Genomic DNA, 12016 nt, shown 5'->3' on the forward strand with positions numbered 1-12016 from the left:
GTTATAGCAGTGTAGTGTGGGCTTGTGTGTGTGTGTGCACATGCATGTGTTTAATTGCTCTTCTGAATGTATTACAATTCTGAAACCAAGTAAAGTAAATGAAAAATAGAGTGAATATGCATTTCAAGTTGAAAATCAATGATCCTTGAATTCTGTGAGTATATGGGTACACATCTGCACGTCTATTTGGAATTGTTTTTGATACATGCATTGCAACATACATAGTTATATAAAAATTTAATAATAATAATAATAATAATAATAATAATAATAATAGTGACCTTCTGTCAAGTGCTTATTGCACTCCAGGAGACTGTCTTAAGTGCTTTACAGAAATTATACAATTTGATCCTCAAAATAACCTTAAGAAGTAGCAACTATTATCCTCTGCATTGTATAGATGAAGAAAGTGAAACTCAAAAGAGTTACTCAGTTTACAAGGGGTCATGCTGCCAGTAACTGAAATACTGAGATTCCACAACTGTAACAGCTTCTATTCACCCGATACTGCAGCTCACGAGAGCCCAGGAGCATTAAGAAAGTAAATGTTAGGATGAAAAAAAGGTTAAAGAGAGAGTCTTATTTAAAAGTGCTAAACACAGAAGAAGTCTCAGTAAAATAGTTCCAATTGATTTTGTTTGTTTGTTTGTTATTGTTGCTGTTGTTTTCACAAGAAAATAGGTTATACTCATTTTACAGATGAGGCAAATGAGCCCCCAAATGTTTTAGTTAAAACTACTAATCATTCATCTAGCGTAACTTTTTCCCTTTCTTTAACGTACCAGTACATGTGATCTAAGCCCTTCTCTGGCTTCCATAACTTCATATCAAACCCAACACACCTTTAGTGAGTGTTGACAGCAAATGTATCAGCCACAGTTCTGGAATTCCAAGCTCACAGCTCAAACTGACATACAAAATGTTTCAGGATTTGCTTTGCCTTCACTCTTCTCATCTTTCCCAAAGCTTCAAAAACCATGCGTTCCTCTCTCCATTCAACATCACCCTTCTTTTCTACCTAGATTCAGGTTTTCAAATTAATTTTAATGATCTTTGATCATAAAGCCTGAATTTAGAGCTACATAGCTAGAGATCAGAAGCAAAAAGCAGTAAAAACATTATAATGTTTGCAGGATGGCAAGTACTAAATTACTCACAGGTACAGACTTAAACCTGGTCCTGAAACCCTGCAAGAAAACCAAGGGCAGCTCACAGTCAAGGGCATAAGTAATATTTAGGAGGTGAGAAGTTGCGGTCAACCAATAGCAGTTTCCTGTGAAAGTTCCATGAATACACTCTCCCAATTTGAAGATTGAAAAATTATTTATTAGATTCCTTTCTATTTCAACCATATATCTCAGCTATATTAAAGTACAGTGCCTGGATTAAAGCAGGATGACCTCATTTCAAGAACACTATTTCAATTTCTTTCAATGTAAGATTTATATAAAATATTGCCTAATATATTTCTCTTTGTGATAATATTAATAACTTCCTGCTTGCTTCAATTCTATTGGATAAAATTCTAAACAGCTACATAAGACCCAAGATTGTGTATGGGTTGGCTAGCCATGAAACACACACACATATACACACACTTTTCTTTAAAATTAAAAAAAAGAAAACAGCATTCTGAAAGTGTTCCATTTGTACACAGTGTTAAAATTATCTTATGTAATTAATTGATGTGGACATATTAGTGTTATGATTCAAAAACCTGATAGGCTTGGAGTTTCTGAAGTTAACATGGTATCACAAAGCGTAGATTCTGAACCAGGTTTCTGGTTTTGAATGCCAGCTTTTTGTTTCCTAGCTGTGTGACTCTGGGTATGTGATTTAATCTTTCTGCATTTCAGTTTCCTCACCTTTAATGGGAGAATTATAATAAAATGTGGGTACCATAACAAATCAATGAACAAATGTAAAGCTTTTAGAAAAATGACTGGCACATATTTTTTGTAATCAGTAAATCTTAACATAGAAAACAATTATGCCACAGAATTTGCCTCAGTGTTGAAAATCAAACCAGTTTGTTGTGATTAACTTCCACTAATATGGATCATTGGTTACTAAGATTGACAAATGTGTATAGATTGGAAAATGTCCCCTCATTCTACTTTGTTCTATTTGCAGTATGAAGAAAATGTTTAAAGTTTAAATTATTATCAAAAACTGTTCACTATACTTTTATGCTTTTCTACTCTAAGTCAGCAGGTGGGAAGATTGTTTTACTTCCTTGTCATTCTGCAAGTCCCATTTGTAAATTTTCAGTAGCAAATATATCTTTTTGTCTTATCAGAAACATTTAAACATGTCTTAAGCTTGTAACAAAAGCAAGAATTGTACATTTCATAATATAAATAAACATTTCATAATATAAATATAACAATGTATTATTGACACATTTATTACATATAATTTGTACATAATATATTAATATTTGAACATATAAAATATCAAAATATTTAATATTTTAGTATAAATATTATAAATTTATATAGTAATATTGTGAACGTATAACATTTAATATATTTTAATGTAAATATATAATAGCACATTATGATAAAATAATATTTGTTATTTGTTATTTATTTATAATGTAGTAGCAGTATTACATAGTATTAAGTATATATTTATCATACATAGCGTTGTATTGTATCTGTGTTAATTAATGTTCTGGTGTGCTTTCTTTGACAGGGTTTATTTTTTTGATCCTAGGGCTGAAGCAACGACGGAAGCAGACCCTGTTCCCTGAGAAGAGCGAGGACTTGAGGGAGAACATATTCCGGTACGACGACGAAGGCGGGGGGGAGGAGGACACGGAGGCCTTCGACGTGGCGGAGCTGAGGGGCCGCGCCGTCAGGCGGGAGCGCAAGGCCCGGCGCAGCGGCGGCGCCGAGGCCCGGAGCCTGCGCGGGCGGTCTTGGCAGGTCGGCCCCGACAGCGCCGTGTTCAGGAGGTTCATCCTCGAAAAGCTGGAGGAAGCCGACACCGATCCCTGTGCCCCGCCCTTCGACTCCCTCCAGACCTACGCCTTCGAGGGAACAGGGTCCTTAGCTGGGTCCCTGAGCTCCTTAGAATCAGCGGCCTCTGATCAGGAGGAAAATTACGATTTCCTTAATGAACTGGGACCTCGCTTTAAAAGATTAGCGTGCATGTTTGGTTCTGCTGTGCAGTCAAATAATTAGGGGGGGGTTTTATTGATTTTTTTTTTTTAATGCTACTGTGCGTTTGGGCAAACTGGTAGTCTCTTGGTAAAGAGCTGTGTACTCCAGTTCTTTGGGAAAAGAAAAAGGTCCACTTCATAATGTTTTCTGGTTTTCTTGGAGCGAATACCCCATGATTATTTCAAGGTCCCCGCAGGTCCCGCCTGCAGACAGCGGACGTGAAGCTCACAATCAGCTCTCAGGGTGCCAGCGGAAGTCAGTTCCAGCAGCCCCTGAAATGCTCCTCCAGCATCTTTTCCAATACAATCCAATACAAATTCTCAAAATTTTTGAATGTTTTATATGAAAAAGGCACTGAACTAGATTGTCTTAATAGTGTTTCATTTATCCATTTTTTAAACTATTACGAAGAGTAAACTGTTCATGTGTGTTCAGTTCCCGATCCTCCACAGAGACAAACACCTAAGAGAAGATGGGCAGTTATATAAAACTTTTGAAAAACTATTTCTTTTCTGAGAATAAACAAGTTTCTGACTGAGAGTCTACGATTCATTCTAGTTTGATATTTTAAAATTGTTGTAAAGACCACATTTTAAAACTGATTTCAAATTTAGATGCGTGGCAAATGTTAATTAATCAAAGACAGAGTACACATTGGCACTGCCTTTGATATTACAGGTTTCTATAAAAAAGGGGGCACAAGCTATGTTTAGGAGCTTTTCATATATTTTCACATGTAACCAAAATACATTTTGTCATGTTACAGAACAATGACAAAATATGTGTCAACATTTACTCAACATTAAATTTAAACTTTATGAAAATGATGGCAAGCATGACAATTTTTTCAGTAATTTTTCATTGCTACAAAACATGATAGAAATAAATGGAAGGAGTATTGGATTCAGACTGGAGTTAATATTCATCCTAGATATTATTATCGACTCCAATACTCTTACCATGAGTAAAATAAAACGTGATAAAATTTTCAGCATTTTCTTTTTTTTAAGACCTTAGACTATAACCGATTCTTCCCTGTCATTTTTTTTTATTACAGAATATAAAATTAGGTGCAATAGTTACTTTTTTTGTAACATTATGAGGAAAGTGTGCTAAGCTGCTGGACATAAAGCCTTAAGGTAACATTATAAGATAATGTAAGTAAGATAGTAAAACACTTTAATTTTAATCATCCTTATAAGAATGATTCTTATTATTCTGTTCAAATCGAAGTGGAATTTGAAATTCATAGGTTGAACAGAAAGAGTGAATACTGTGTCCTCAAAATTGCTTTCTGTGTTCATTTTTTATTAATAGCACGTGAAACTGAGCTGAACCAAATTGACCACATATGTTCAAATCAAATATTTTTAAATAATGTTGAGCTAAAATTGGAGTAGTTGAATGAAATGGCTACAATATTTCTTCTCTGTACTTTGAAACAAGCACCCATACCATGTAATAGAAGGCAATTTTTTAATCAATATCAATCAGGAACCATTATGTTGGTGACACAGACATCATCACTTTACAAAAGCCTGAGAAAATCAGACCTGAAATACAATTTAGGAAGATATTAAAAGTAGTGGAGAGGACATAAACTGTAGTAGATCCTTATACATTCATATCATTATTTACATGACATTATTTACTTAAACACTATCATTTACTTAAAATGATAAACAAAAGAAAATTTCAAAAACAAAAATTTGCAAGTAAAATAGAAATACAAGGGATGAGACAACATTTATATTCCTATCATATTGAGATAAAAATTGAAAAAGTATAATTAGGGAAATTTTCATGAATTATTCCATGAATGATTGTTCCCTGTATTTAAAAAATATTGCTATGTAATCTTGGTTGAAGAACTGGAAAGTATGACCAACAGCAGATGAAGCATACTATGGAAAATAGATTAGAAAAAAAGAAATAGGGTCTTCTGGGGATCCCAGCCAGTTGTGTGAGGGATGAATGCCTTATAAACAGTTCATCAACTTGGATGAACACCTCTTAAAAATGCACATTGATGGAACATCTGCATTGACAGGGTTTGACGTTTGAGTCTAGTGACATTAAGCAGATGTGTTACATAAATTCTGGTTTAGTTAATGATGAGACTGTCAATCATAAGGTACCTAGGAAAAGAGATTCAGGGCTAGATATCTATTTGCTAGTCTAAAAAGTGTCCTTGTAAACTATATCAAAAAATGTTACCTGACTTTAGTAGAGAAGTTGCAGTTTTCTAGAAATCAGACTGGATAATATTTCAATAACTATTGTAACCTTTTTCTGGTCACATGGATATTGCAAGAACACAGCTGTATCCTAAACTAAAAACGTGACATTAAGATCTCATTTTTGTAAGTTTTAACAAAGGTAAACTAATGCAGGTGTTTAGGAAATAGCACAGCTTCATATTAAACCTGCACTGCTTAAATATCACCCTTCAGTAACACCCAGGTTCATGTGTAAGTCTTAAATTACTAGTGGCTGAAACAGGAAAACATTGAAAAATTTTAGAGGGTTCAGAAACTATGAGCAATGAGTTTTTCACTAAGCACATGGGCCTGAGCCTATCAGTTCTGAGTTTGAATTAGTTCATTTTTATTTAAATAACTCTGTGAATTTTGTCCAACTGTCTAATCGTTCCAGGTCTGAGATTGCAATCTGTAAAACGAGGTCCCATCTACTAAAACATGATTGTTACGAAGAGTAAGTAAACAGGAAGCACACGCAGTACCTGGCCAAACGCAAGGACTCAATAATTAACAACAGCCCGTACGACCACCCAGCTGACGCCATTCTGCTGGAGGGCACAGATCCCTGTCTTTTCCAGCACTGGGTGATCCCGAGGGCCCCACAGCACATACAAACTGTAAATCAACTTGCTGATCTGACATGGAAGGTCCTGTATTATCCTGGGCCAAGCTTATTTCTGCGTGCTCTGAACTCTTCCAATGTCATGCTCTTGCCCTGAAACAGTCTTCCTCCAAACATTTCTCTTTTTCACTCCCTCACTCCATTCAGGTCTGTGATCAATTGCAACTTCCTTAGAAAGGCCTTCCTGACCACTGTCCCCCACCATGTCCCTTGCTCAGCGTCTCTTTCCACCAGTCACTCAGCTACCTGGTATTCCGTTGTATACATTTCACTTGTTATTGTCTTTATATCCCTTATTAGACTGTAAACCCTAATTGGGCAAGGAATTGTCTGCCTTGTTCATTTATTCTTGTCTGAAATTGTTTCTAGAACATAATATGTGACCAATAAATATTTCTTAAATGAATATAATAATGAATCCCAATCTACTTTACTGGGTCATATATAGAAGCCATATTAACTTTGTTAAATATTAATTCCATAATATTCATTCCATATTAATATTAATATATGGATATATTTTTCAAATCAACTTTCAAACCAGTTAGTTCTAGGATACAATAGGAATTTTCCAAAATCTGTCTAGAAATTATATGAGTTTGGCATTTTAACTTGTTTGGACTTATTGATATTATCTCCAGTTGGGAGAAAAGGTAATGAAGTTAAACTGTTCAGTCAAAACACATCCTTTGATGATTGCTGTAAAAATTCTCATATGCATAAGATTCCATGAAGTGTGATGAATAGGAAAGCCTTTGCAATGCATAAGAATTCTGCTTCATATTTGACAATACAGTTTGGTACAAATGCATTGTTTAAGCTTACAGGGCTACACAAAACCTACAAGGTAGCTTCATGTTCTTTTATATGATATAAATGGGCATTAGATATCAAATCCACTAAAATCGGACATATTAGAGCCACATTAGAGAGATAAATGTAGGAAATGAGTATGTGACTTCTTACATATCCAATTATGTCTATCTTAAACATCTATGTATCCATCCATCCATCCATCCATCTGTACATCCATCTATCCATCCATCCATTCATCCATTCATCCATCCACTTATCCATATATCTGTTTACCTATCAATTATCTATCCTAGCATCTCAATCACAAAGTAGATCCTTGGGACATGTTAGTTTTTGTTGCTGTCTTTTTTCCCTAGAGTGCTCTGAGAATGGGAAGCTGCTTTGTTTGAAACTACAGGGGAGGAGAAAGGGCCGAAGCTTGGCAAAATGCAGTTCCCAGCCTTTGACAAAGCAAAGCTGCGTGTACGTCCCATAGGTCAAGTGGTTTCAGCTCTAGAAATGTTCCACAGAACGTAGGAGATGAGAGGGTACTTAAATCAGTCATCCAAAGAATATATTCCAAAGGGTAAGGAAAAACAGGGACCTCGAGTCTTCAAAATATCTCTGAATACCCCATGCATGAGCTCCAGGATAGAGTGCCAGCAGTCAGATGCCTGCCGTCACACAGAACTCTGAAATTATGATAGTGCCCATCTTGGTTATGTGTCCTTTACCTCTCGTCTCTCCATCCCTCCCCAGAAACTAGAGGGAGAACCTTACATTGCTTGTGAAATTAGTCTTCTGGTACCAGGAGAAGAGATTTTTAAAAGTAGTATTTCACAATGACCAGGAGCTGTCAAATGTCTGAGATTTGGCCAAGGTGGGCATAAGAAAGGTTAATGGAAATGTATCTTAAAAACTGAATGAAATAAAACATTTTGATGATGTTTCTTTCAAGTTACAAACTAGCCAATAAAGTGGGTACATTAACATAGCAAATAAATTTGGCATTTCATAGAGTTTGAATAATTGAAAATTATTGAAAATAATTGAATTTTCAACTTTCTAGTATAAACCGTTAGCAAAATACAAAAAAGTGAATATAATTTATAGTGTTCTTAAGACATTTGATAGCATATTAAAATAGTTTACACAACTTTATTTCATGCTGTTTCTTTGTTCTTATTCATTTTAATATTTAAAATGTGATATATTCTTTTGAAGTTCTGCAGTGCTAAGTGATTTATTTCAGCTACAAGTAAGGCTGGACATGGAAACGACCACGTATTCATGATACATAAAGTTACAATTCTATAGAACGTTTTGTCCTAGAAAAGGGAGTAGAGATGACATGTAGTATTCACATGTTTCTATAATGTTGTCTCACATGCTAGAAAAATTAAGTGGTCTATGTAGTACATTTTAAATTATTTTCCAGTTGCTAACATTTCTTTCTCATGTAATTCGTCAAGTTATTTAAAATGTTGTCTTTTGGTAGCTTCATCTGTAAAATGGGAATATTAAGGACACATACCTCATCATCCTAATGGAGGAATTAACTGAAAAAATGCATATAAAGAATTACCTGGGTGTAATGTATAGTAAACATGACATTTTTACCTGTTACAACTGTAAAAATAATAATTATTATTATTATATTAAGTTTATCTTTAGGAATGCTCATAGACTGATCTCTTTATTCTAGAAATAATATGACCAAAAAGAAAATGAAGTGGAGATGGGCTGAAGATGGTCAAAAGGTACAAACTTCCAGTTGTAAAATAAATAAGTCCTGGAGATACAATGTATGTTGACTATAGTTAATAATACAAAAAAAGGAAAGAAAAAAATGAATTAATGCAAGACAGTAATTAGCTCGCTGTTCCTTCCTGTCTGCCCACCTTGACCCTTCCATGGTAACATGCCATTATCACCAAAGGAAAAATTACTTGCTCAAGTTATACATTACGTATGAGATGTTCTGATTGAAAGTCACTCCTCTATGACATTTATTTAGGGGAAGAAACGGCTAAGTTAAGTAGTAACCACAGTTTGTGGCAACTTTCTCTAGGTGTATATGTTTTAGAAAAACAAAAGTATCAAAAAGAGAGGATTAGTTTTGCTCACTTTTGTAACTAGTGGAGAAATGAGTTATCTCTATGTTCCGTTAGAACTACGTGGAAGACATAAGTGACACATGCTAACAGCTCACGAGAAAGATTTCATACTCTGTCAATATCTACCATTGGATGCCCACAGCTCTAACTTTATATTAAGAACTTAAATTACAAAGCAGATTGTTCTCATTACCACTGACAATACAAAATGCAAAGCTGCACCCTTGGCTTCTATCTGTAGTTCCCTGTCCTCTCTCTTTTTAAAAACAAAAATTAGGGACACGTTGCCATATGTTCTCTGATAAATAAGTTTTTATCATCTCTTTTCCTTTTATCCAATTTTAGGGCTCAGTCAAGTTCTAGGCAGTTATCCAACTCCTGCTGACACCTGTGTTTTCAGAAACTTCTTCCTCATCCCAGATGACCTCTGCATTATTCTGGAAGCTTCCTCTGTAGAGCTAATTATCTAATTTTAACTCTGTTTAAAACTTCACACATACCTGCACTTGACAAATTCAATTTACATAGAATATCACCCAACTTGTTTGAAAATGTTCTAAGTTTTAGTGATTGTATAAATGAAATTAGAAGTTGATAAATCACACAGTATATTTACTCATAGTAATTTAGCATTGTCATACATTGTTAAAATAATTTGTCCCAACAACACAGTTTTTAAGAGCAAAAATATCCTCTCTTTATAGAATAGTATAGTCATGTTACTTTACTTTTCACATAAATACTTGAAAATGAAATCTATACCAAAGGACATGCTAGGAAAATGTGTCAACTCTGAAAATCCTAAGTACTTCTCACACTTGTGTTCACTCATCCTCAATACATAAATAACAAACATCAAAGATTTTATCCACTGGTAGCATCTACTGAGCATCTCCAAGTTGAGTGTTGCATAATGAACACTGAGTGGAATCTTAATGAATGCTGTCCTAGCCTGAAAAGTAATGGTGAGGAACAGGTGGAGGTGAAGGGACGGAATGTGACCAGGGTGACCGGTTGGCACTAAGAGGAGACTCAGTGCTGAGTTCTGTTCCCCTCCGTGCATCATGAAGGAGCCACCCTCTCTTACTGATCTCATTGAGTTATGCTACTGGCCAAAAAGAGGAAATTATTCATGGTGAGAAGATTTGTGTTCTCTCAGATGTTTGTGGATATGTCAAACAAAGCTGTAACTCTAAATTTCTCTCTACTCTTTTTTTTTTAAGCAGTTATATTTCCAGATCTTATTCTACTTTTTTATTTTAAAGTGTTACTGCATTTAAATGTCTATTATATAAGGAAGGTACTGATGTTATTCCCATCATACAATAAGGTAACTGGGACAAAGACTGAGTAATTTATCTGAAGTCATGTACATAAGTGGTACATGTAAACCTAGGCAAGTTCGTTCTAGATTCCAGGCTACCCATCATACCATACTGGCTTCTAATGTACATCACCTCCTTAGGTTGTTAATCTAGGGATTCTGTTTTATTTGGTTGCCAATGATTTTTTGTTACTTTAGATGTTACAGTAGCATATAAATTATGTGTACACATGGATAGAATAAAGAGTTGATTAGCATTCTTTTTTCAAAACATATTTATCCATTTTTATATTATCACTACTGAAACTGAGCTTTCTATCAAAATTGAATGACAAATATTTTTCTTTCCCCATTATTTTTATGTATCATTCATTATTGCTACTAATCAGCCATAGAAATGACACACTCAGAACACATGTGGGAACAGAAATAAAGTTGATTATTTAAGGGTATGCATTCTTAAATTATTGTTATATTAGACAATGGCATGTAAGTCTGGTATATTAATTTGCTTAACATGACATATTTTCCCTCTCCATAGTAATAATTCCCCCATAAAGAGCATACAAATAAATGTGTGTGTTTGCTGTTGTAAATTATAAATAAATCATGAGCAAAAGAAAGAAAGATTAGTCAAGAATATGAAAAAAAACATTAACATCACATTGGGGAATTTTGAGCAACTACCATGCATTTGCATTGTTTTTGCTATCTCCCCCTACATTCTTTCTTTGCTTTTTTTTTTTTCTATATCAGCATTTTCTTTATCATATAATACTTACAATGGAATGTGCTTCATTTTTTGCATAATTTAATCCTCAACCAGAGACAAGTATTAGCAGTTTTGAAGCCATGACCTTTGAGATTCATAGAGACATAGAGATCATCAAGACTCACATAATTGTTGAATTATTCTGCTGCAGTTGTGGGTAGCACAGAGTGAATTCACATGAACAGACAGGATCCCCTGATGTATTTTTCAGCAATGAGCTCTGCTCTAGTAACAAAAGCAAGATAATAAGCCTGACATATTCCTTTATCTTTCCTCTTCATGGTCTGTATCATGTCAAAGAAGGCAGTACTCCTCAATTAAAGGGGACAGTACCTGACCAATAGACGACCTTAAATGCCAAGATAAGAGGCACCATTACTATTGAGCACCAGGTCATCCACTGATTTCTCTAGCCAGGGTCCACTTCACTCAGGATGAAAACAAAAAAGAAATCTCCATTTCATTCATAGCAATATGTGATTTTATATTAGGATAAATGGTCATTGTATAAAATGAACACACTAGGAAGCGTATCAACCACCTGATTTTCTGCACATCTGAACTGTAATTGTTTTTATTTTTGACCTTTCTACATACACGCTCAAATGTGGTACTGAGTTTTAAGGTGGTCAATGTAAAATGAAACAAATTGATTTAAGTTGGCTTTAAAATTTTTTCAAGCTTTCAATTTGGAAGTCTTTCTTTGAAAATGTCTTCTAGTTAAATTTAGGGCCAAAAATGTGCAAATCTTTAAAATAATAAACATGGAAAGGGTGAAAACAAGAAAGAGAGAGAATAACTCAGGACCTTTTTCAAAGGACAAACGTATTGAAGTGACTGTCCTCCCCGCTCTCTCTGTACTCTCCCTGTGGGAAGAAAGTAACCAGAATCCTTCCTCCCAGTATTTATAGAGGAACTACTAGAACTCGGGGCAGTTATTAGCATTGAATCATTACCG

General features: G+C 34.7%; 1 protein-coding gene across 1 annotated transcript in view; it reads left to right on the forward strand.

Annotated features, from left to right (window-relative positions):
• CDH19 (cadherin 19) overlaps window positions 1–6461 on the forward strand; it is a 71199-nt gene extending 64738 nt beyond the window's left edge. The window contains 1 exon segment of the mRNA XM_032470348.1: window positions 2698–6461. Within this exon segment, the coding sequence (XP_032326239.1) occupies window positions 2698–3188 (491 nt within the window). The 3' untranslated portion in view covers window positions 3189–6461.
• Window positions 6462–12016: the final 5555 nt, after the last annotated feature.

The sequence above is a fragment of the Camelus ferus genome, chromosome 30 (assembly GCF_009834535.1).
Source record: "Camelus ferus isolate YT-003-E chromosome 30, BCGSAC_Cfer_1.0, whole genome shotgun sequence".
NCBI classification, from domain to species: Eukaryota; Metazoa; Chordata; class Mammalia; order Artiodactyla; family Camelidae; genus Camelus; species Camelus ferus.